Raw genomic sequence first — 26879 nt, forward strand, 5'->3', positions numbered from 1 at the left:
GGGCAAACAACACGCGCGCACACACACTCACGCTCTCGCTGTCTCACACACTCCTCGCGTCGCCGTGTGCTCTGAACGCGCGCGTTATGAAGCGGGTGTCTGGATAATAATCCCACCAGCCCGCAGCACGCTCCCCGCCGCGAGCGCCTCACCATCCGCTCCCCTTTGGATTCTGTTTGAGGATGAGTTTGGATATGCGCAAACGGGATGAAGAGAACCCCTTTCTTGCCCGCAGAAGTAAAATAAAATAGGGTTTCGTTGACACTGGAGTTAATCCTCTCATTCCCTATGAAGAAGTCAAAAGTGAGTTGGGATCTTGCTTTTTCTGTGTTTTTATTTTCTTGCAGCTGTTTTCTGTGCAGCCACGTGCGTTTGGTGAGCTCCGAACCTATCATCTCTATCTGCATGGGTTTGCGCTGAAAAGAAACGGAGCTCTGCAGCAGTTTGTGTTTCTCTGGAAGCAAAGGCGATTTGGAATTTAAGCCGCTGTTTTCCACTAGGTTTAGATTTATCCGGATGATTGAACCATTTATTTAAACGGTCAAGCAAAAGTCTGGCCAAGTAACACATTTTGCTGATTTTCTAAGTGTGGAAAAAGTTAACACTGCCTCTAGATACGAGGCATGTCTGCAGATATTATTGCACGTTTGTACTGGTGTCTCATGAGGAGTTTATAACATGTAGGTGAAGTAACTTTTTCTTTCCACTATAAATATGCATTAAAATGGCTGGAGTTGTATTCCTTGTAGATGTTCTGTACCTCCTCCCTTAGAAAGTCAACAAAACATGTAATGTGACAGAGGGTGTTCACACTTTTGCCTCAACTGTTTGTGTGGGAGCCTACACTGTGGGTAAAATGTTGCAAAAGAGCTGTGCACCCCAGGGTTAGGCTTTGGACCAGTCCTGCTGCCACTATCCTGAGATTAGGATATGCACTAGGGCATTTTGGTGAACCACTGCCGGGACAGGGTCGAGTATTAGCCTGCAGTGTTCTGATGATGCTTGGGTCATGTGAAAGTCATGATTCACTTTAACAGCCTATAGATCTTGTTTGTAATGCCCGAGTTTGGTCCGTATGCTGCCACACAGTATACAAATAATAATTTGCCTACTGCAAATATGGGTGTGTGACATGGCAAAAGTATGTCCTAAAACCTAAAGAAAATTTCCTGATATTTTGGTACAAAGACACAATGCCCCAGTTTATTTATTCAGTGTATATGTGCAGTTATGATTACTGATTGTTTTCTCTTTTACATCCAACATTATGGCTCTATAGGCTTCATGTTTGACTGCCTAATTCAGGCTGTCGCTGGTCAGATGTGTATTATGACTGCTTCGTTGCTGCTCGTTCTGCCTTTTATTTGCCTGCCCCCAGCCAATCTGAGTAGGTATTTTATGGGATTGTTTGTGTTGGAGCTTGGTGGAAAATATTTTCCTCATTGAATACAGAGATGCATGCATTTGCATCTGGTCACTGACGTCCTTGTACAGCAAGCCTGCGGCAAATCACAGGCAAAGTCGTGAATAAATCAATAAATAAATACATTAGCAGAATAATTCTCAGATGAGCATTATTGTTATCCACTTGATTTTTGAGAACATTGTTCAGAGTTGGGTGGGGGTAGGGGGGCTTAGCAGCAGAGCACTTGTCTTCAGGAGATTGAGAAAGGTTACTGTTAGGTTTTGAGAATACTTTTATCTCCCCAAATCATTTTTACTCTGTCTGCTCCTGCCAGCATCAGCCTGAGGCTACCTGTCACTGGCTGCCACAATTACGTGACTAAACTTGATGTAATAATAACAAAAAAGGAATCTATAACTAAGCTACATTTATTTTAAGTGTTCAGCATTTTAAAGTCTCTGATTAGTGATAACATACAATTATGTATAGATTCCTTACAGCTGCACTTTTATTATCAGTATTGACAGCTATAAACAGTAGATTTGTTTAGTTGGAAGTTTACGTGGTGATGTTTAAATTGTCTGTGTAGGGTATGTTTGACGTTTAAAAAAAATTAAATACTTGATTAATTGTTAAAATAATCACCAGATTACTGTAATAGGAATACAATTAGTAGCAAGAGAAATGCACAGCAGCTTCTGTTTGCTGACAGATCGCCTGCTGTTATGTTTAATTCTCTGTGCATGTTTTGTTATAGTCCATTTTAATCCTTAGGACTTTTTCAAATTTGTCATGGGTTATAAATTAATTATAAAAAATAATTTGTAGATTATTCAATTACAAATATAATCACTTGAACTGCCCTAGGCAATAGTTTGAGATGGACAAATTCACCTTATTTTGAAGAATATTATTTAGACTACAGAGCTGTGTTAGAGCAGTCGGTGTCTGTGTGTTTGTGTGTGTGTGCCTGGCTCACTGTGTACGGTTATTACTATGCGTCAGATTGAGAGTCACAAACACCTAGTATGATAGATCGATATGGTGCCCAAAGCCCACTCAGTATTAAGGGTTCAAATTTCCAGAGTCTGCGGTTTTATTGGCTGTTAAGCTTCTGTTAATTTTCTCTCACTGCTGTACTGTGATGAAAGGAGCTACGGAGCGTTAATATTGAGATGGCTGAAGATTTACTAGGTTGTGGAGTTTGAGTTGTTGTCTGGAGATCCTTGAGCCTGGAAAACACACCTCCTAATCCAATATTGCCTGAACATAAATGACAAACTTAGAAATATAACTATCCATGATTTCCCAGCTGTAAATCCCCTGGAAATCCATGCAGCTGATGTTAATCTACTGATGTAAAGTTACACTGACTTGTGAATTTGATTAACTACTCTTTCCAGAGACAGTCACTTATTGTATATTGGTGGACTTTTTTATTTTAAAAGAACTGAGATAGCTGAAAGTAAATCTCAGCATGGACTCCAGGTGAGAAAAGTGCAAAGTTCACGAAAGCCAGTGCCCAACCCAGTGTTGTCTGCAGGCCAATACACAGGACGCATTATGCTCTGAAAGTTCACGAGTTTTAAATCAACACTAATGTTGAATAGTGTTAAAGTAGTGTTGACCTAACACTGGTGAATTTGCTGTATATTCAGGAAAAAAAATGCTTGTTTTAATGCAGAGCCTGCTATCAATAATAACCTTTTAGTTATTGATGTTAATCATTGACCCAATGTCTAATGTAAATTAAACTGTCTGCACTTAGTGCTTCTGTGCTTTTAGGGAAAATAATTGTAAAGGTTAGTTCCTTGACACCTAATAACAAACCTTGATGGATTTTATTAAGAGATTCCAAATTATTAAGCTATTAATAAATGCTTAATGCTTTTATACCACTCAGGCTTATCTGACATAACTAACATGAAGCAAAACATTCTTGTGACCACAGGCAATGCACTGAAGGATTGAAAGAGACTCAGACATTTAAAATGCATCAGTACACTCTAAAACAGAGATATGAATCACTTCCAAATTCCTAAAGCAAGCGACTGTGTACTGTGGGCCATAATCACAAGAGTTTTGTGATCACGCGATTTCCTCTTTATGTGACACTGATCTAACATTTCTGAGCCATGTAAACATCTGCCCTTTTCCATGTTTAGAAATTAGATATACTTTTAATTGTAAATGTCATATAGTTTAAATATACACCCTTAAAAGTGGGTGCATCAAGGGCTCTTTAATCGGGGCATAGAGAACATACAGAATATTGAGATGATTGAATTGAAAGAATATCAATTTTCTGCTCATGAGAATGGAACATACCAATAAATAAAGAGTGGCATATGAACAAAAAGCTGTGTGAATTACAGAGTTATAATGTGTATATTTGTCTATAATCTCATGTTATAACGTGTGATATAATGAGTGTACAGTAGTCTATAATGTCAGGTAAAGAGTATGTTAAGGGTTGTGTTAAGGAAGTACAGTGTGAGACAACTGAAGAACAAGCAGTTTGAGTCAGGGCAAATTAAAGGCAGTCTTGCAATCAGTGGGTGGCTGTGAAGGTGAAACACTAGTACATGCAGAAGGCTCCATGGCAGGTGAGTGGTTACCCGCAAATCATAGGAGTTTTTCTGGATGGTAGACAGGAATGTAGGTGTAGCTTCATGGTTAAAAGTGGTCAGGCGTCAGACAGGAAGGGACATTCCAATCTGGACAATCATTCTTCAGAATCAGGTCACTCAAAATGAGTAGTTGTTAAGCTTGGCAGAGAACCATCAGATAGTGAATCTTGGTGATGGAAAGCTATAAGGATTAGAGTGAGTTGTTGATCCTACATATAGTGATCATTGCATGGTTTGCAGTTATTCATCGCATTCACTCATCATCTTTTGTCATTCTCTGTACTGCTTCATCCGCATCAGGGTCCCGGTGGATCTGACACCTACACAGAGTCGTTGGGCACAAGGCAAACACACTTAAATGTGGATTTTTCAATCAGTATGGATTCAGCTTGGTTTTTTTTTCTAATTTTCTACAGCCATTTTTGCCAGGAGTAAATCATATAATCATTATTCAGAAAAATCTTTGAGTTTATTGAAAATCATTTTTATCATTTTCTAGTGAAATTTCCTAAGATTCATTTACAGAGAAAATAGTGGGCACTCTGATTGATGTGTGATTAACTTATATAGAGTTTTATGAAGACATTTGGCTTATCTTGTCAGAGTATTTGCAGAAAAGAAATTAGTTTGATGATTATAAGCAGACTTAATGAAATCTATAGGCCCATGTCTAGGACCAAACAAGAAAAACAAAGATCTGTGATTAACTATTTTAAACATTTTTACATTTATTTTTCACCTTATAATCTTTCCTGTAGTTCCTGTAATTGTTTCTAAAGTGCAGCTCCAATGCTAAATTGGTCACAATGCCACAAACCTGATAGTGACCAAATGAGCACAGACCAAACAGGAAAAGCTCATTGTGCAGGCTTATACGTTAACTTGAATGATGTTTAGTTTCTGCTATGAGTAATAGCGTCAAACTCTGAGAGCAAAAGCCCCACCCATGTTTGACCCTACATGTAGCCATTATTTCCACTGATTTCAAGAGGTCTTGGTGGCAGTGATTATAGAATGGTTATGTTGTACAGAAATACAATAAAATTTCAAAAATCAGATATCTGCAAATATATAGGTCCTATATGAGGTGGGTCTTCTTTAACGCCATATCCTGCCCTAGGTCCTGATCTAAACCACAAGGCCAAAGGTGATGCTGATTAAGGCTTAGATTAATCTTTGTCTGGGAAACTAACCTTTATTAGCAAAATAGAAACTCAGTTTATTCATAAAGCAAACAGCCATTTGACATCTTCTGGTTTTGTAGATAAGGGATAGTTGAACTCACATTTTGCATTCTACTTCTTAAAAAATTATATTACAATTGCTATTTTGAACAAAGGCTAGTTATCTTTTTTGTATTAGAATAGAATAGAATAGAATAGAATAGAATAGAATAGAATAGGGGTAGGAGTAGTAGAGGTGGCGATAAACTTACATCAGTGTGACTGAACCCTATAGCACATCATGGCACATAGCAGGAACTATAGTATCTGTGTTAGTGATGGCATTAAGATATTTACATTATTTAAAGTTGACTGCTGGCTCAGTTCCACTGATCCACTGAATTCATTCTCACACTTCTCAGATTTCACAGGCTTTCCTCATCATTACTGATTGATAGCACAAATTTAATACTTTTTGTTTGTTGCTCTTTTCTGTTGTCTAAGTGAGCAAGACTTCTGTGTGTGGCCACACAGCAGCCTGGAAGGACTGAATAGCCTCATTTTAACACCTGTTCCTTATTAGCTACTAAGAAACTGCTTCTAACATCTTGTTTTTACCCATGCTCTTGCATTATAAATCTAGTATGATGTTGTTTTGTGTTTACAATTGGAGTCAAGTTTCCTGTAGATATCCAAACATATCTAACGGCCAGATTGCCTGGCACATTCTGCTGCTGGTGAAAACCTTCAACGCTTGCCACTTTTCGATATTATAAGTTTTATAAGTTTTCTCCTTTTTCTCCCATAATATAAATTCCATGCAACTTAAGTGCCTCAGAGCTTTGATGGACTGCCATGTGCAACTATTTACTTCTCAGTATCATGGCAATGGATCAGCCTTCTCCTTCCAGATGAAGCAAATGCATTAAGCAATTGTTGATGCCCCACCCGGTCATAGTGTCCCTCTAAATAAGCAATCTAGTAGCCAGATCAGGTTTCATTAGACTCAGGTGGCCTGTTGGCTTCTCCAGTTGATAGATTAGGAACAAATGAGTACTTTTCTTTCTTTTGTTCTTTTGAAACAAAACCTAAACGTCCTTCAAGATCTTTTGAGAATGTGATTCATCTCTCAGGCTTTAATGCCACTTACACAATTAATTTTGGCATGATGAGGAAAAAGGTTATTAAGGTGTAATAACAATTTGAAAGGGTACACTGCAAAATTCAGTTGTGTCAACAGAGTAAGACATTTTGTGAAAGGTCTTATTTAAGTTGACATCGTTAAATTTAATCAGTCAAATGTTTTATGTATGCACTACCAAGGCACCTCTTCGATATACCATTAGAGTAAACTTAGATACCTGTGTGTCTTTTCCAGTTGAGTTTATTCATTTATAGCCACTGAAACATGGAAAAAACACATTAAGCAAACATATATATACACAGTATAGTCAAGAGCTGGTGGGGAGTTTACTCGAATGCTTTGTGTTAAAATTACTCCCTAGTCACCATTGTAACTACCCCAGCTTGTTGTAATTCACTACAGCAGTTGTTTTTCATACACCAAGTCAGTTTGATGTTTTCTTTTGTGTCTTTTCTTTGTGAGTCGTTCCACATGTCAGTAAAAAAAATTACACATTCTTCTATTCCACGTTGAGTTCCTTCACGGCTTGATTCCTTATTGCTTGATTTCATTTAAGCGTTCCTCTCACGCTGTGACCACACATTTGAAAGTGCCCCAGAAAACGTTAATGTTTGAATCTTTAACTGCCCTTTATTTACATCTGGACAGATATAACACTGGAAATCATGTTTACATCTATTGAGACAGCGATCTAGAGAAAGCTGCATGTTTGCAGTGCTTTTTTTGTGGGCATTTGTGAAAGCATGTGTCCACATGACATGCGATACTATCATTTTTTGCAGTGTTTATTGAGTTAGTAGGAGGCCCTTTAAGTGCACCTGAATGGCAATAGACAGAGAGTGCAATTTGCAGAAGCAAATTTGATTTGGGCACTTTTTGAGTGGATGCAAGTCTCTGTCTACATCTCTGAGGTTGTAATGATTATGCTAGGTTTCCGGACACTGATGATGTTTGCACTTCTGCTGCTATAGCCTCATGGTTCGATTAAGCTTGGTTGTTTTTTCACTCTCAGATTCTTCCATGCCAATTGACCCCCACTGAGTCCTGCTTACACATCTGTGTGTGGAATTAACTAAATATATCTAGATATTAAATAGAGGTTATTGTTAGCCAGGATCATATTAAAGAACTCTGACTGGGATGAAATCTAACTTGGCAATCTGCCACTCTGCTGTCAACACACCATCATACCAATCACAAAAGAGAAATGCTGACTTTTAAGAGAAAAACATATAAGCGTTTCACACTGATATTTAAAAGAATGCAACAACTTCAGTTAACACATTAACACATAGTCCGTCTCTGCTAGCGTAGAGGGGATTTGTGATTCATGCAAATGAGTATTGTATAAGATTCAGTGTTGTCCTGATTCCATACATTTGTCTATACAGCCAAAAGAAGTAGTTGTTACAAAAATGTGCCTTGTGTTAATATTTGTACATAATAGAACTAGGCGGCAGTGTGGCACAGCAGGTAGTGTCACAGTCACACAGCTCTAAGAACCTGGAGGTTGTGGGTTCAAGTCCCGCTTTGAGTGACTGTCTGTGAAGAGTTTGGTGTGTTCTCCCATGTCTACATGGTTTTCCTCCAGGTGCTTCTGTTTAGTAGGTTATAAAAGTTACACTAAAATCAGAACATTTGCAACATCATGAGCATAGTTCCCTTGGGAAATTTTCCATTAACGGCAGTCTTTAAAGCCACTGTTGGCTAGGATCATGAAGCCCATTGAGTTAACAGAGCCTCGCTGCCAATCCGGTCTCACACCTATTTGTGATATAGTCACATATACAGGGGACTGCAATTCGTGATATCTTCAACATTTTATGCGACAATATCACGATCATAAGTGAATGGGCAATTACCATAGAAACCGTCATATTCGTGCCCCGTGTTTTGCGACAGTAACACGAAAACTCCTCTTCATTACAGGCGTCATTACCATGCGTTAATACCATGGTCTTATTTTAATTTACGGAAAATATAATGTCACTAATTCATTATTTGCTAAAGTATTGAAGCAAATAATGGCTAGAGAACTGTCCTTTTCAATATTAACCTTTTGAAAACTAGTCAAAATGACATTAAGTGAAAGAAATGTTCTTGTTAGACCTAAAGCTAAAGTAGGAAACCAATAATAAACATTGCTTAGGAGAAATATTATAATAAAATAATTTATGCCTTTGGAATAAGAACCTATGATGTGTAATTCGCATTATGCCTTTTTCTATGTTATGAGTAATGACGCCTGTAATGAGGAAGAGTTTTCGTGTTACTGTCGCATAGTGTTTCTATGGTAATTACCCATACACTTATGATCATGATATCGTCGCATAAAATGTCGAAAATATGCGACTATGTCACGAATTGCAGTCCCCTATATATGTGACTATATCACGAATAGGTGTGAGACCGGGTTGTCGCTGCACACCACTAAAACATAGATGAATCATAGATGCTGCGGTTGTTGTTGTTGTTGCCACTGAGGAGTGATTTACAACTTAATGTCCCTTCAAAGTAATAGCTGTCCAAACATTAAAAGAAACTGTTCCCTTGTAAGACAAATGGAACACAGGCTGATCTTTGGCATTAGCATTATGCTTGGCTCTGTTTTTGTCAATGAGATTACGAAGTGAATGGCGCATTGTTCACTATGAATCCAGCACTGTGTCTGGAGAGCTTGCTAAGTTAATTATCCCTGACGATCAAAATGTCTGCTGTGTGTGAATCAGGCATTTATCTGTTTGGAGAGCTCACAGGGTTACTGCTGAACATCATCTTACAGATGGACAAAGGGACAGAAAGTGAAACTTTGTCTTTTCTATGTTATCTCTGGCCACATCACATTTAGCTTCTGTTCAGTTACTTAGCCTGAGATAGCACTGTGGCTCCAGGTCTTTGTTGTGAGTTTGAAGACTTGAGGAAAGGAAAACAAAAACTGGAATTTCTGTTTTCTTCTAAAAGCAATTTTTTTTCTACACCACTGTGTTAATTTCTCTCATGTACATCATTACTTTTATCTTTTGACCAACACATCTTGTTTCAGTGCTGCTTCTTCAGTCTTGTGTCAATGCTGAAATATATGTCACTGAGGTTTCCCTCATATGAATGATACTCCAAAACGAAGTGTCATGTTATTCAGAGAAGGGGAAATGTTATGTTATTTTTCTGGGGAAAGGCTGACTGTGTCTATGAGATATACAGTAGATACTAATCACATACCTAACACGTTTGATATTCATCTTTACAGTGATGTTGTAATCCAGTAAAACAAATGGGGCCCTGTGCCCTTTTTCTACTTTGCGCTCTTGGCTCTCCCCTCCTGTGGGCCTTTCGTCTTGTCTGCTTGACCCTGTCAGTGCATGTGTTTAAGTGTTCGGCTTTGGTCGATTTATGGCTGTTAATAATTCCAGGAAAACTGAAATTGAACTTTTCCGGCAGTCAGCCGGGTGACAAACACGGGTTCTGTGTTCATCCCCAAAAAGTCTGTTAGACTCGTTCTCACTTTCCCAAATATGCTCCCACTAAAATCTGTCTGATATACTGTGATGGCAATCCTGGTTCTCCACCACTCCACCAACAGGGCCATAGATTTATGCTGTATTGTTCCTCTGTCATTAATTTTCTTCTGCATTGAGTCGTACTGAGCGCAAAACTCAGAGAAATGTGTGCAGAGACCTCCACATATAGTCCCTCAGGAGCTTGCATGCCAGATTGAAAATCACTGCCCAGATCCATAGCAGATGGGTGCAGTGGGTCATTGCTGGTCTCAGATCAGGGAACATATAAGAAGTCACTGATCATAGGTTTTGTAATGTTCACCCATTCGTCAAGCTAGCATCTGTTTCTTATACAGAGCAAGTGTCTTTTTCCTTTCTCTGTTCTGTTCCCTTTTTAATTCCTTCATTCATTAATGTATGACAACTTTATAGTTTATTGCGTAGCAGGGGTTAACCAGGTCGCTATTTTTAATGAACTGAAGAGTCCCAGTAAAGTACCAGATGCTGATATTGCCTACCACAGGTTATTTATTCACAGATTGTGTCGACATTTATGTGTCCATACAATCACATTTTTATTCTTTATTTCAGTAAATCTGTTTGCAAGACTGCACTCACTGCACTTTGTTAGGCATGACCCCTTCCTCAGACATTATAGTGGTTTATGTTCAAACTGGCCCTATCTTCTGTGCAGACTTTATAGCCTCACCTGTGTGTCATTTACACTGCTTTTGCTGGAATTACTCACTTAAATTACAGCTCTCTTGGCTTTTAAGAACATGTTGTTTCCCTCACATGTAGGTTTACTGTATGGTCATAATACTATTGCCCACCACAGGATTCTGTATGGGGAAAAAAACATGTTTAATGCATCTTATTCAGATGTCCATCAGACATTTAGTCTGGAACATGTTTCTCAATAGAGCTAAATTGCATTGTTCTCTGAAATTGACAGCATTGTCCATGATTATCCCTGCCTGTGCTGCTGTATATGTGTCTGTGGTTTTGTGTTATTTCTATACCTGTTTGTATAATATATGCATGGCCCCACTGCAAAGAAACCCGTTGCTTTCTCCCTGTTAAAATAAAACGATGTATTAAACCAATAAACACACTGTGAAATAATCTGTTACACTGTAGATATTTTTATCTAAGTGAAGAGCAATGACATAACATTGGTTTATTGAGGCAATTTATGAATTGCATATATGATACACTTGGAAAATGTGTGTTATTTTATAGGCTGATTTTGTACTTCAGTATAAAAAATACCTGGAAATTTAAGTAATTCTTTTACCTAGAAACACTTTTACCTCGACATGCAACGACACCTACGCACAGCAAGAATCTTATTGTCCCTCTTGTCTTTGCTAACCCTTCCATGACGGATGTGATTTTGTTTATTTCCAGATGGATTATGACAAAAAATAATATTTGAGAATCTGTCTCTCAAACCTAGCCTTTTGTGTTCTCACGCACTGAACACAAAAATCAAGTACCGGCTGTCAGGTTAAACCTGTTCTCTGTGTTGGATACAAGATGATTTTACACTCAGTGCAGTAAATATGAAACAATATATAAGTGAACAGCTATTGTTGTTTTAAACTAGCATTCACTGCGCCCAAGTCTGTTGTATTGTTTTAATATGAGCCTACATTATAAATATAGATATCATTCATGTTTTTAGTCACTGTTGAAGTTCCTCACTCTGACATTATCTGTATCACAGCCAAGATTTGTTTCCAGTATTTGCTAGCACACAGCAATATTTAAATTGCCTTAGAAAGCGACAGAATACCAAAGTACAGCCTTAAGAATGTGCCTACTGCATATTTGCTCGATTTCAGGCTGATAAAATGTAAAACAAGCTTAAGAGATATCTGTTTTTGGCTGCTTCATTGACATTGCACTATAATGCTCTGAATTAACAACTAAAAGCACCTTTAACCCATTTTACAAGCTTAGCATAGTTTCACATGAGGGGAATGTAGTTTTTTGGACCCAGAGATCTGCCCTTCTGGCTGAAGCATTGCATTTTCAGTACAGAGTTTTCACAAAAACAGCCCCAGTTGTGCTGGGTCCATGGCTGTTTGGATTAAAAGAATTTTTGCCTCTTTAGGCATAAAATATGTAAACATTTCTAAATTATATGCCTACATTAACGGCAACTGCAAATCTTGACACAAATGAACAGAAATGGTTCATAAAAGCGATATGTTGGCAAAAGAAATGAGAATATACATATTATTATTACTTTTAGCTTACAGAGTACTTTCAACTAAGAGAATTAAATCATTACTGAATAGAAGTTCAAAACTATTCAAACGTCCTATGTCATTTGAAATCAGTGGACTGTTGGATTATTTTCTGTCTGATCCATTAGGCAAATAAAGGAATGTTACATTCCTTATGAGATAATTATATTTTTGATCAATGAATTGGCATACTAATTTGTATGTTTGTTTGTTTAGCTCTGTACCAGAAGTGTGACTAGCCTAGCTTAGCCTAGCTATAATCCTATCAAGATGTAGAGACCATGGAACACAATCTGGAGGGTTCTGTTGACAATTAGTGTTTGTCCAGCTGAAAGTCAAGTGGGAAGTGCTACTGAATCCCAACCAAACAGTAAAAGTTTCCAGCTGCATGCACTGTGTTTCAGAGGACTAGCTATGGAATATCTCTGAATATGACCCGATGTATCAGAGTTAAAATAGGAATTTGGAATGTGTATTGCTATTTTGGTGTAATTTCTGCTGTCTGTTTAACTGTGCCTCTATAAAATCAGTGACACCTGTGATGTAACTAGGCCAGTGGCCCTGCCAGAACTATAGTTGATTTTGCAGAAGGCAGAATTTTTTTTAATTTAATTTATTAATTTTTGGTGATTGTTTCTTTGTGCAAACAATTTTGTGCCTTCAAGGGGTGAACAAATGTGGTTTACTTCTTTATGAAGACTTTAGTGACTTTGCTTTAGTGTCCCATCACAATGCTAATAACCTTCTGCCCACTTCTTTTGTATTAAGCTCTCATGAAGTTTCTGTGGGATCTTCTAATCAGGGTTAAGAACATATCTGTGCCATGTTACATAACACACTGGGATCATAGACTTGTAAGGAGCATTACTAGGGGAAGTGTATTAGGTCTAAGCTGCTGGAAGGCAAATTCGGATTTAGCAAACCAAAAGACTTCTGTAGGCAAGATAAGAAAAACCGTTGATATTGTTTAGGCAAACCCAGCTGTGTTCATAATCTTATAAAGTAATTTTAAAGTTACATTGCAATGTAAATGTATTCATGAATAGCACACAAGGTCTGTTGGGTTTAGCTGATCCCACCAAATGTGAAATTGAAAAAAAAAATAGCAATCAAATGTTAATTGCATTGTCTTACATAGTGTCCTCAAGTTCAGTGCAGATGATTAAGCCTCATTTCATCTGTCCCTCATATGCAGTCCAGTGCTTCTGATTTTTGTTTTGTTTTTCAGATTTGGATACGCACCTGTGTCCATTTATTACTCTACATCACAGTTGCTGCCTATTCCAGTGAAATTGGAAACCCCATAACAGATGACATCAAGAAAATTTCATTGCTGGTATGTGCTAAATTTTGAAGTTTAAAGTGTCAAACATCTGCTCATGGCAAGGAAACTGTACTGTGTTCAAGCTTGTTTTTTAGACATAAAGCAATCTGGGAGCTCTTTAGTGAGTGTGCCTCAGGAGTACATATTCTGATTGACAGTTCAAATGTTTTTCATACGTCACTGTGAAAGGTATGGCTCTTACTGTTTCAAAGGCGTATTACCATGACAGATATGGAACTAATGTGTGAGGAACAAAGACAAGGCTGAATTTGAGAATATCATGACTTATCTGGAACATTTTTTCAATTTAAGCAATTCAGCCAAAATTCATTTAGGTCAGTTGTATTTTAAAATTATAAAAGATTTATTGTCCTTTTATATAAGGCACTAGCATCAGAGACCACTCTCTTAATTATTTCAGTGTAGATTCTTCTTGGTAGTTCTCTTGCTTACATATGAAAAGTAGTTTTAAAATGTGCTCTATAAAGTTAAATTGATTCATCACACGCACACAGTGAAGGTAGCCATGGGTCACTTCAGTTGAAGCCAATGTGTGTGGATGTTCATAGCAAGCTTTACTCTAACTAGGTGTACTTATTTTTACAACTAATACCAAGAAAAGTAATGAAATGTGTAATAGCACTAGCAGCAACCATTCTTTACATTGTTGTACATGGAAACTGTTTGCTAATTGGTAACATGCTTCTGGATCTCAGTTCACAGGGATACTAAGACATGCCTGTGTTAAGGGAAATGTTAGCGTATATGTGGTTTCTTAATAGTAACTTTCTTTTTCAAGTTTGGTGCCTGTTAAAATTCTCAGATCACATGCTGCTCTCTACCATATGGTCGAAAATCTGTTTAGATAGAAAGAAAAGATGTTTAGTATGAAAAACACAGACAAGAGCTTTACAATTGTTTTTATTGTCTCTCTCTATCAGAAGCAGAATATACCAAAAGATTACAAGATCACACTATATTATTTACCTAAAAACGTGGTAAGTATTTAATCTGTATTATTAAAAATACCACTGGCATTACTGTTGCTTTATGAGGGCTCAGTTTGCTTTGTTAAATAAAAAATGATTTCTCCCTTAGAGTGGAATGTGCTGGGTGAAGCTAAACGTATTCCACTTAGAGGAGAGCTTAAAACTCCTGGCACAGAAATTTGGGAACATCTCCTCCAACAAAGATAATATAGGAACGTTTGTCCAAATGGTGCGTGAGATACGGTTTCATATCGGACATGTCTTGGTAAGTTGTCATTTCACTATAACTGTGCTATAATGTAAACTATAAATGTTCCCCAAATCAATTATAGTTCATGTGAAAGCTCTGAATATAATAATCTCACGTCTTTATTTTTAGTAGGGTTGTAACAATACAAAAAATAATCAGAATTTTATTTCATATAAAATATGGTGTCCTAATCTGATACAGCAAAATGATGAATTAAAATTATGCCTTACGTTAATATCTTTCCATTTTCTGTTTATTAGACCATTTAACATTATAAATGTATGATATTAAATCCTTCATAGATTCCTTATTCAACTGTTATTAACCTTAAGCTAGTATGTTAGCTCCAAACTAACATACTACTCAGAGGATTACATGATACCATAACATAGTTCAGTCTGCTATGGTTCATTTTATTGTTATGGGTCCCATTCCTGGAAAAGGATTTTGTAAAATGCAATAAAAACAAGAATCTGTGATTTGTTGATTTGCTTAAATATCAAATACACAATGAATTGCATATTACATATTGCATATTCAAGTTTGGGTCTGACCTCATCCCAGATAATTCAAAAGAGAGTGGAAACATGGGTTGTAGTCCAGGTTTCAGCTTGTTTTGGAGAAAAAATTGGATGTTGTGTTCTCTGTGTCAAAAACGAAGGGGAACATCCAGACATCAAAATGTGAAAAGCCAACAACTGTCATCGTATGGGTGTGCATCAGTGCCCACAGCATGTGTGACTTGTTAAGGTACCATAGATGATATGATGCACTCCTCTGAGGGGAAATAAATTCTTAATTTGTTTATATTTACACAATACATTTAACTTGGCTATTGACAACACTGGATGTATTCTCACAGATTTGTTGCATTAAACAAAACATACCAACTTTTCTGGAAACAGGGATTGTAGATTTCTTCCATCCATCCATCCAGACATCCATCTAGTGCTGTGCGGTCAATTTTTTCCTTCCTTAATTCCTTTATTTTTAATGCAAAACCATTAAACAATAAAAATATGCAGTTGAATACATTTTACACTTTGTTCTGCTTCCTTTAGAATGTTAAAAATGTCAATAATTGAACAGCAATAGACATCTTACTGTGAGGCGACAGTGCTACTAAACATTACACCACCATGCTGCCTAATTGTACATTGAAATGACACAAATGACATGTTTTCTTAAAACCATTTCCACAAAATGGTTAGCATTGGAGGAGGTGCAGATACGTACATATATTTACCAGCTACACATTTAATGTTTTGCTGGAGGCCGGTATTATCTGTAGCTGGAGTGAATGACCTGCATTCATACATGAGGACAGGTCTTTCCAGGACATCGGCAAGGCATGTCTTGTAGGAGTAATGGTTTACACATAACATTCATTCTATTGATCCACTATCTTTGACACACTATCTCTAACCTAGGGTTTAGCACAAAATCTTCTTAACCCAGGAGCAGTTGCAAACTGGGGTGGGTAAAATGGCAAAAATATCATATTATTATACTTTAAGACATTTTCACCAGTGATATTTTAAAACTAATATCAGAATCTCAGGTGTTTAGTATTTCACAGCTCTCCTGCTCTAAATCCTATTTGATAGGATTTAACAGAATTCTGCTTTCATTGTAATGAATGTATTAATGATATCAGTGATGTGCTCTTAACACCAAAATGTATCACATTAATGTCTTTATTGTCAATGTACAAGTACAAATAATAAGAATCATCATATGGCCCATCTCTTCACCCACACTAACGGATTTGGTCTCATTTACATGACCCATGAAGAATTCAGCCATGTTCCGACAGCATTGGTTTGCAATTCAAATAGTGGGATTATACATAAATAAGCAAATCTTGTGCAGGCTGTTATATTGTTGACAGTTTTATTTCCTGATACAAATGTCCTTGCGAGTACATGTACCAGACAAAGAGTGAGTTCATGAGTGCTTTTGCAGAGAAAATAGCTTGAGGAAAAAATGGCAAACCTTAGTTTGGGCACCTGGGTTAGGCAAATGAGTTGATCCAAGAAATGAAGGTATGCACTAGCTGAGGGGAGAAATGTTGAGCAATTCTTTGGTGTGAACAGGAGCTGTTAAGAGTGCTTACCTAACAGGGTGTGGAAGATCTTTTTTCTGATAAATTGTATTGACAAAGACCAAGATAACTTCGACTTCAAGTATAATTTAGTTCTGAATATGAGTCAAAGTAGATCTGGGCATCCTATTTTCAACATGTTATTTTTCAATATTGGAATCATCTGCAATTCTGGGCTGGTGTCCAGCTCAGTGGAAGCCTCGGGAAAATTGCTTTCTTTAAAAAGCACATCATGAAAGAATGCTTTGCCCAAAAAATAGCTAACATGTCTGACAACAAAGAGAACTTTTGAAAGGCTGTTTAGAAAGATCTCATTTGTGTAATTCTAATAAGCTCTTTTTAGCTTTCATTCATTAAACCTTAGTTGCATGGTTTATACTAATCTTTGATTGATGCATCCACATACCAAGAATTCTAAATCATTTCCATCTTATTTAAACAGTGCTCTTTGTCTTGCACTTGTGGGCGTTTTTAAATGCTGCCTACATTTTGCTTTTGTTTGTGGGATTGTCATGGTAACTTTTGAAGGATGGCCTATTTACTACTCAATGTCTCATCCAAATTATTTTACCAGAAGTAGCATGGTGGCTATGGAAATGGATTCCTTAAAATGTGAAATATTCCTCATTAAACACAACCCTGATTTCCAACATTACAATTAATTTGGCCTGATTTTGGATGACCAACAAAACTATGTACAATTATGTGATTACTACTTGAGAGATCTACTTTTGTGCAGGCACCATTGCAGTTTTGGTTCAGCTGAAAGCTGGCACCACCTGCTATTTATGTATGCTATGTTCACATTATAGACTTCATTAATCAATTAAATACAATTATTTTTTATTTTTATCTCAGATTTTATTTTTGGTGTGTTGGAGTTTGGTGTGTTCTCCGGGTGCTTTGGATTCCTCCCACAGTCCAAAAACACATGTTAGGTGGACTGGCGACTTAAGTGTCCATAGGTGTGAGTGAATGTGTGAGTGTGTGTCGCCCTGTGAAGAATTGGCATCCCCTTCAGGATGTGTTCCTGCCTTGCGCCCAGTGATTCCGGGTAGGCTCCGGACCCACTGCGACTCCGTAATGGATAAGCAGTTACAGACAATGAATGAATGAAATGAATGATAGTTCACATTCATAAATGTAAGTGACCTATATCTGTATCTAATGTGTCCCAAATCTGTCCCTGAAACAGCATGCATGTGCATACATACGTTTAAGCCGCTTCATCCCAGTTGAGTTCCTAAACCCTGTGTAGTGCCTGATGTAGGTCCTCCTATACCTAAATATTGAGCAATATGCCTATAAACTGCATGGCTCCTTTTCTAATGTTTACTGTGTTATTGTGGTGCAGAAGCCATGGAGCTCTGTATTATGTACAGGGCTCTCAAGTCTCATGCATTGAGCGTGAGACACACGCATTTCAACAAGTTCACACGCTCACATGCCATACATGTCCCGCCCCATCCCAATCGGACTATCTACATTCATGTCCCATGCCAATGAATTGAATATGTATAGGATCTAGGACCAAATTTTCTAAGGATATGTTTACTTTACTAAATCTATGTCATAAAAATCACATTTAGACACTTCAGCCTGATGATGTTAACATAGCCTTAGCAATATGATATGGCATATTCTGCACTAACTTGAGTAGTGTGGAGTTTATACCTAAGCATCAAAGGACAACTGTTGTCTGACACCGATATGTGTGGGCTATATATTGGTTTACATCTGTATATTTTGAGTAGAACCACTCTCAAAAAATCTTCGTGACATATTGAGTGGTGGTCACCACCATCAAAGTTTAGACATTCTGATCTATAGGTTTAGTCTGTTAATGCATTTCTATTATTTGATATTTATACAAGATTTTCTGTGTTTTTGTTCATGTTTTTTTTAAGTTTCAGATTGCTTCTTTCTCTTCTTCCTCTGGAGCTTATTAGGCTGCTGATTTCTAAAAGAATACACATTCCCATACACATCATAAGTGAGTTTGGTCCTGCTACCAATTAGAGTTTGTTTCTCTGTTTTCCTCAGGAGGATGCCATGCTCGAGTTTCAGTGCCACTACAGAGAGGAGATGTGGCTCACAGAACCCTACTTCGAATTTGTGGAGGACTTTTTCAATACTGCCAATTCTTCAAGAGTAAATGTAGACTGTGAACCCCCACCATGTCCCACGACACCAAAAACAACAATAACAATGGCAGTAGAAACAACGGTGTTGACAAAACATAATTCAAAAGGTAAAGCCTGCAAATTGATAGCATAAGACCTCCTTATAACCTCGTACTCAATAAGAGAAGCAAATACACATTCTTACATTTAATATATTAATGTAATTAAACTTAATTCCAAGTAATTTTGGAAAATTTTATTCATCCATTATAAGACATTTTTCATAACACAATGGAGCAGCTTCTTTGATGCCAGGTGGACCAGCCTGGCAAGAGAGACCACTACAGTTACCATACTATCACATGAGCTATTGCAGTGGTTACAGTTAATACATTCCAGTCAAGCTTGTTTTAATGCAGTTTGTGTTTGACAAGTTAGTTTAAAGTGGAAAGGAATGTTAAAAAGCTCCACTGCAAATGGCCACTTGGGTCATGTCAGGATGTTAGATTTTGTTTGTTCTGTTTTGGTCTCATGTTTTCCTTGTGTTTCCTTTCCCCATCTGTCTCCCCTCAGCCATGCCTCATACCTGTGACTGAGTCATGTGACTCAAATGGGCATCCCAGTTGACTCTAGTTGTTTAAGCTTTATGCTCACGGCCTCCTGCTGGAGTTCGTTGTTTCTGTGATCAGTCAGTTTATGTCTGTTAGTATATGCTTGTGTATTCTGAGATTAATTAAGTGCTGCTACCTCTCCATACACTTCCACCCGCTCTATCTTCTCTAGGTGATAGGTCACAGGCTCTGTACTTTTAGTTGCAAAAATGTGAAGTGGTCTGGCCAGGGGCATGCTATAGCAATAAGCAGATTGTGTTAAACATAACTGTATTTGGAGTTTGAATCAGACACTTTACTACAAAGAACCATGCACCAACAACTCAATGTTGTATATTAAATCATGACCAACAAATGTATATACTTACCATCTTGACTTGTTGGGGTGTTTGGTTACCTCTGTGTTTCTGCGTCGGCATATTTGTGTCAGTAACTGTTCCACACAGCACCTTTTCAAAAAAAACCTGCTGAACAAAACATGAAATACAGCATGGTTTTGTCAGCCCCCATTATGACAGTGCTCAGCTGAGCTCGAAAACCTTGCTGTGCTCCCTGGTGGACCACATGAAAAGAATAAAAGAGCCGACACACAATTGTCAATGTGTTGATTACAGAGCAATCTTCTGATCTTCCCAAGCAAGGTCTCTTTCTGTCTGAGAGCAGACACATCAGATCTTTTGTGGGAGAGAAAGAAAAGGGGGCCATGATGGACTCTTTATCAGCTTACAATGAGCCGTTTTCATCTAAGTGTATTAACGCTCCACCCTTTGTTTTCCCGGTCTCTCTCTCTCTCTCTTTTTTTTACAGGTAGTTTTGGGGAGAACACTGCAGAGCAAGGTGAGTCATTGCACAAATCTAAGAGTAGACACAGGAATATTTTTAAAGTCTGTTGTGGTTGGCAGTTACTCTATTTTTTTTTACCACAAATTAGTGTACTGTGGGAAAGTTTTCCAAAGCCTGTAACCTCAAGTCACTTTCGCTAGAGAATCTGGCCACAGTTTTTGAAAACCTATCCAGAATATAATAAAACATACAAAAAATAAAACGTTATATGTATAAAAATTATAAATTGCTCAACTCTATGTGTTCTTTATATGTTTACGTTCTAAGTAATAACCTTTAGGAAAGTGAGTGCCAATGTGGTATTTAGCTCCCTTGGCAGCATCTTTGCAGATTTGCTTTGTTTACCCGGTTGTCTGCAAGGTTAATCCTTTTGGACTTTTAAAGGAAAGTCAACTTAGCTGTCACGTTTCTGTGCCCCACTTGATTAAGCCCCTGTTTTAAGATTTGGAGAGACAGGCGAGAGCCTTTAGTGGAGTGAGCAAGCCAAACACTGACGCATATCTGCTTTATCTGCAGGGGTTACAAATCAGAGGATTCTGCCAGAGGTGCTGGAGAGGAGCCTCTTGTCTCTCCTCTTCATACCAGTCATCGTGCTGGCGTTCCTGCTCATCTGGAAGGTGTGTGACTTCTTGCCAAAACCCAGCAATTCAATACTACATATTTTTTCTCCCACATTCCCCAGATTGGCATACTTATATTCTTAAACTGCAAGAACAAAAGGTACATATTGTTTATAAAAGAACTAATGGATGCTTACACTGGGTTTACTTTTAGAAATAATTATGAATTTTATTTTATTATATATTTTAAAATGTCCTCGCTCTATTTTATCATGCAGGTGAAATCCAGAAGAAATGACCCTCCAGTCCAGGGGAGTTCAGAAAGCCCTTCACTGTTTCCTGGAGCTGAGGCCTGCGCACCCCCAGTAGATGACATTTCTGAAAAGTAATTACCACCCACTTCAGTCTAATTATGAGGTTTTGTGGTCTATCTTTGTGTCACAGTGGCATATAAATTAGGGAGGGTCACAAGGCACAAGTCACAGCGTGATGCTGTGGTTACAATTATTGTTATTCAGCATTCTGCACTGCACTGCTTATGCTCTTTATATTAAAACATGCAGTTGAAGTGTATGTTCTACACCATATTCACAATATGCTGGAAAAAAAGTTTATTATGAAACAGCAGGCCATACTTTTATAGCAACTCAGTGACTGTCATAATATTTCCCCACAACCATATTTAAAAGGCTTAATGTAGTGCATGCGTTTTATTATGATTTTATTTGAATCACTGTTATTAGCCTTCAACATGGTCTATATTTGTCTATGCACAGGAACAGATTAACCACATTTGGAGATGTGTAAATCATCTGTCTTCATCACAACCGGTAAGCTATGTTTTTCCATGAAGGAAGCCTAATACAAAAGTTTGGAATCACCATTTTCAATAAAATAAATCCAATTTGTTGAAGATACAGCACCAATTCCAAAAAGGTTGGGACACTGTGTATAATGTAAATAAATACAAGTTAAACAAAAAATATCAATCATTTGCATATTGCAGGCCCATATTTTACTCACAATGGAACATAGAACACATATCAGATGTTGAAAGTGAGACAATTTACAATATCATGAAAATCATTAACTCATTATAAACTTGTTCAGCATCAGCATATCTCAAAAAGCTAGGACAGGGGCTGGAAGAGTAAGTGGTACTAATAAACAGCTGGAAGAGCAATGACTGGGTGTAAAAAGAGCATTTTAGAGTGTCTCAGAAGCAAAGGTGGACAGATCCATCTGTGAAAAACTACATCTAACAATTGTGATATGATTTCTGGAAAATGATCCGCGGTGTAAAATTGTGAAGACTTTGAATATCTCACCATTTGCAGCACATAATATCATCAAAAATTCAGAGCATCTGGAGAAATCCCTGTGCACAAGGGACAAGGCCAGCAGTTTGTACTATATGCTTGTGATCTTCGAGCCATCAGGCAGCACTGCATTAAAAACAAGCATGACTTTGTACTGAATCACTGCATAGGCTCAAAAAGACTTCCAGAAATCTTTGTCAGTTCACTGTGCAATCCACAACTTAAACATGTATCATATAAAGAAGTCATATGTTAACACAATCCAGAAACGCCACCATCTTTTCTGGACGAAAGCTCATTTAAAATGGACAAAGGCAAAACAGCCTTTGAATTCTTTTTGGAAAATATGGACACTGTGTCCTGCAGATGCAAGGGGAGGAGGACCATTCAGCTTGTTATGAGCGAACAGTTCAACGCCCTACATCTGTGATGGTATGGAGTTGATTTTGCCTGTGGTATGAGCAGTTTGCACATCTGTAAAAACAATATTAATGCTGAACATAGAATTTTTAGACCAACATTTGCTCCCACCCAGAGCATGTCATTTTCTCAGTGAAGGCCTTGCATATTTCAGTCAATGCTAAACCACATACTGCATCCATCACAACAGCCTGGCTTTACTGAAGAAGAGTCCAGGTGCTGGACTGCCCGCCTGCAGGCCAGACCTTTCTCCAATAGAAAAACATTTGGCACATCATGAAATGAAAAATCCAGCAAAGATGACCCTGTACTTTGAGCAGCTAGAATCCTACATCAGACAAGAATGGGAAAACATTCCTCTCCCAAAACTCCAGCAATTCATCTCCTCACTTCCCAGACATATACAGACTTGATAAAAGGAAGAGTGGATGCTACAAAGTGGTAGATATGGCCCTGTCCCAACTTTTTGAGATGCATTGCTGCCATCACATTTACAACGAGGGAATATTTTTTCATAAGATCGTAAAATTCCTCAATTTCAATGTGCTCTATGTTGTATTGTGAATAAAACATTGGTCTATGAGATTGACACATCATTGCATCATGTTATTATTTACAATGATTTATAATTTACACAGCATCAACACCTTTTTTGAAATAGGGATTGTAAAAAGATTTTTGCTCTTCCAAAAAAACTTGATCATAAAACCCCATCTTGACTCTTGAATATGTTGAGTCTTGAATAACGGCAAGTGGTTCCAAAAGGTAACGAAATTGTAGGCCATGCAGAAGAATTCATGCATTGTCTTTGCTCTTTACAGCATCCATCTGTTTCACAGATTGTACAGCGGAGAGAAGACAGCAAACCACACACATCTCTTCCTATACTCTCAGCTGCGAGGGAAATGTGCTGGCTTCAAAAGCAAAAGAACAGCACACCAAGTTCTGACACTCTTTCTAAGTACAGAGACTGGACCTTATTCTACGGGAGGGGGCTAGGGGTGGGGTAGGCTTTGATGGGGAAGAAAATGACAATCAAGATGTGTTACGATCTTCATATGGCGGACAAAGCTTCTTTTTCCTCCTGGAGATTTAATGACCACCACAACCTACACAAAAAAGGCTGTAATGGAAGACTGCAGTGCACAGCGATCCTTCGCCTTTTTTTGTTTTTGGATCCATCTTGAGATGTGGGGCTGAAATAAGGACTGCAAAAGATGATCCTGTCTGAGCTAGTGAGTTTCAGTCCAAAACAAAAAAGAAAAAAAGAAAAAATTAAAAAAGAGCAGAGGAAGAATTCCTGAATAAGCTGGAGGGAACAAAACAGAAATGGCTACCTCCAGTCGCACTGGCCCTTTTACCTCCTGCGTCCTCTTTCACAGAGCTCTGTCGCTCTTGGTTTGGGCATCCAGCGAGACACTGCTTCATCCTTGAGTAGTTTAAATCAGTAAAGTTCTTCTTCAATTGTATCATCTGAATTGTGTATCTTTTTTATTGTCTAAACTGGTGGTGTGGACTTAATTTATTTATTTTCTGATAATTTGTTGGCAAGAGAATTTGCTGCTCCTGCATGGTAATGAACAGTGGCTGAGATGATCTTATGAGAAAAAAAAAAAAAAACATTTGTATGCCACAATCCTTAACAGCACCCATGCTGCAACCACCTAGCTAACCCAAGCCCTAGCTAATCCTGGGCCTTGTAACTGCTAGTTATCCCATCTCACTGTCTTATCATTCTTCACAATAGGGACATCAGTGACATTTTTAAAAAATGCATTCTCCTCTGCATCTTTATTTATCTGTAGGCTCAGCATGCCCCCGTGATTCAAATCTCTTTCACATGGTATCACGTATAAGGGTCTATTTTCAGTGTTTTATACTAATTTAGTAAAGGAAAACATTGAATGGCTGCTAATCTTACAGGACAACGAGCATTTTTGTTTACCAGCAAAGAGTTGACATTCTGTTTCTAAACGTTTATGGGTACATATGTACATCACTACAGCACTAAACAGATGGTGCAAGCAAAAGACACAGAACACAGACCACAGCAGACAACTGACACAGGACTAATGTCATGGCCACGCTGCATGTTGAGTAAGGTATAACCTCTTAAATTACTCTTAACTGAATACACCAGAAAGAATAAGCATTGTTTTAAAGAAGCTTTTTGTAGTTACATTACTTTTGATTATTACATAAATCCCAGCTTCATTTAGGTATTTTAAGGTTTCATAATCCTGAATGTCAGACTAGGCTAAAACCTTCATCATTTTTGTGCCTTTTGTAAACTGATGTCCCCATTACTTTTTTTTTTAATTATTATTATTCTTTGTTTTTGGATGTGCAGCCATATATTTATTCCAGAAAGGTCTGTGAGTTTAGAGTGTAATTAAAACAGTGTTGCACTACTTGCATAAGGAAGACATTTCAATTAGTTCTCAGAGTTCAGATTAGCTTTAGGCAAAATATGATTCATTTTATGAACACTCTTTACTGTTTCTGAGTATGAATCCATAATCTGCATGCTCCTGCTCTTCTCCTGTTGCTCAAAAGTAATCTGTACATATTGATTATTGTAGTAACAATTGTAAGTATAGGCAGGTAATAATACATTTCAGAACAGATCATTGTCTTTTAGCTCCTAACCCAAAACAATCCGGCATTTTCCAACTGGTTGTAATGATCTGTATGGAAATGGCCCGTGGCCTGCTTTTGTGTTTTACCACTCTGATAATCCTGATAGAAACTTGTCTCCCTGATCAACTGCGCTGCAAAGTTTCCTTTCAAGCCAAAATGTGTCAGTGTAGGCGATGACAGTGGGCGGTAGTTGAAGTCTGCCAGTTATGAACGTTTACAGCCTTATACTCAGTATGGCAGTGACTCAGAACATTTTTCTTTTTTTTTTTTTTTTCAAACTATACTTCTGGGTAGTGCTGTTGAAGAAATGGATCAATCATATCAAATAACCAGTTTATTGATCTCTGTATCAGTAATAGACTTGGCGAGACAAGTTATGAGACCTATTTATCCACCAGACATGAAATACATGTAGAAAAAAAAAATAAAATAAAAACAGTACAGCTTTTCTGATGTAGAAAACGAAGAAGAAGAAAAAAACCTTTGCAATGTTAGTGTATATGCTCATGTGGTCAAGTGTTATCTAGTGTTAAAGCTGTAAGATGGCTTAGTTTTGATGTTAGTGCCTGTGTACTCGCTTGTTGGACGTCAACAGTTATGTGAGGTTTCATTTAATCATGAAAAGAGAAAAATAGCAGAATGACAGAACTCTTGTGCCAGTTGCAAGATAAAGGTCATACCAGAATACAGGGGGAAAGTTGTACCAGAATACTAATCATCACAGACATTTTAATAAGTCAAGCTCAACAGACATAACATTATTACCTATTATTTGACTCATATGTGTGGAAACAGGCTGAAGCTGTGAATGAAACATTGTATGATGGCATTCCCCGTTTTTCTAGCCGCCTAAGAGCCTCAGAACTTGAAACCTGTGGACAGTATTCAACATGCCACAGAAATGACCACCACTGTCCTAATACCCTTCATGAATATACAGCTCAGTAATGGCCTCTGAGAACTTGATCTCTTGTCATTTTTATCTTTGGCCTGGAAAAACTGCTCTTTGGGTTTTTATGTTTCTATATCAAATACACGAACTAGAAGAAGCCCCCATCTGTATCATCATCCACTACATGGACATAAAAGGCAAACCTAGATCAGCACATACTCTACAAGATGTTGGATACGTAAGAGCCCAGGAAGGAGAACAGAAACTGAATGAGGGCGTATGATGATCGGCACGTCCCATCAGCTGTATTCAAGTCCAGCTTCATATTCCTGCATGTTTGGATGGTCACAAAAAAGGCTCTTAGTCAGGAAGATAGTCAGGGTGCCAAAAAGCAAATAAGTAATTGTGGCCCAGTTGATACCTGGGTAACAGTCTACTGTATTGTGTATTTTTATATGAATATATGCATATGATGAAAATATATGTATGAGATGTGAATAAAGTTCATTTATCCAAAATGACTATGGCTTGGATTTACATTCTCAGCTATAATGCTAAATTCCTGCATTACTAGTTTCCTAAGCTACATGTTTTGCTATAATCGTGCTTTGCTACAATGCTAATTTAGATGGATTTTGTTAATTTTATTTTAGATTATGCCATGTTGTTGTAACCTTAGAAACAGCCTTATTCCTTATTTATGTCAGTCC

At 37.6% G+C, this 26879-nt stretch overlaps 1 protein-coding gene across 2 annotated transcripts; it reads left to right on the forward strand.

The window, feature by feature from the left end:
- Positions 1-25713, forward strand: kitlga (kit ligand a). 2 transcript variants are annotated; one of them, XM_066650041.1, is made up of 10 exons: positions 1-303; positions 13323-13430; positions 14360-14416; positions 14517-14672; positions 18805-19012; positions 20303-20332; positions 20855-20955; positions 21177-21283; positions 21675-21728; positions 23459-25713. In XM_066650041.1, exons 1-9 carry the CDS (start codon positions 289-291, stop codon positions 21703-21705), a joined length of 813 nt encoding a protein of 270 aa, XP_066506138.1. In that variant the 5' UTR covers positions 1-288; the 3' UTR covers positions 21706-21728; positions 23459-25713. The 2 variants fall into 2 exon arrangements, with proteins under 2 accessions (XP_066506138.1, XP_066506139.1); XM_066650042.1 differs by having other exon boundaries at positions 23477-25713.
- Positions 25714-26879: the final 1166 nt, after the last annotated feature.

Source organism: Hoplias malabaricus, chromosome 17 (assembly GCF_029633855.1).
Source record: "Hoplias malabaricus isolate fHopMal1 chromosome 17, fHopMal1.hap1, whole genome shotgun sequence".
Classification (NCBI taxonomy): domain Eukaryota; kingdom Metazoa; phylum Chordata; class Actinopteri; order Characiformes; family Erythrinidae; genus Hoplias; species Hoplias malabaricus.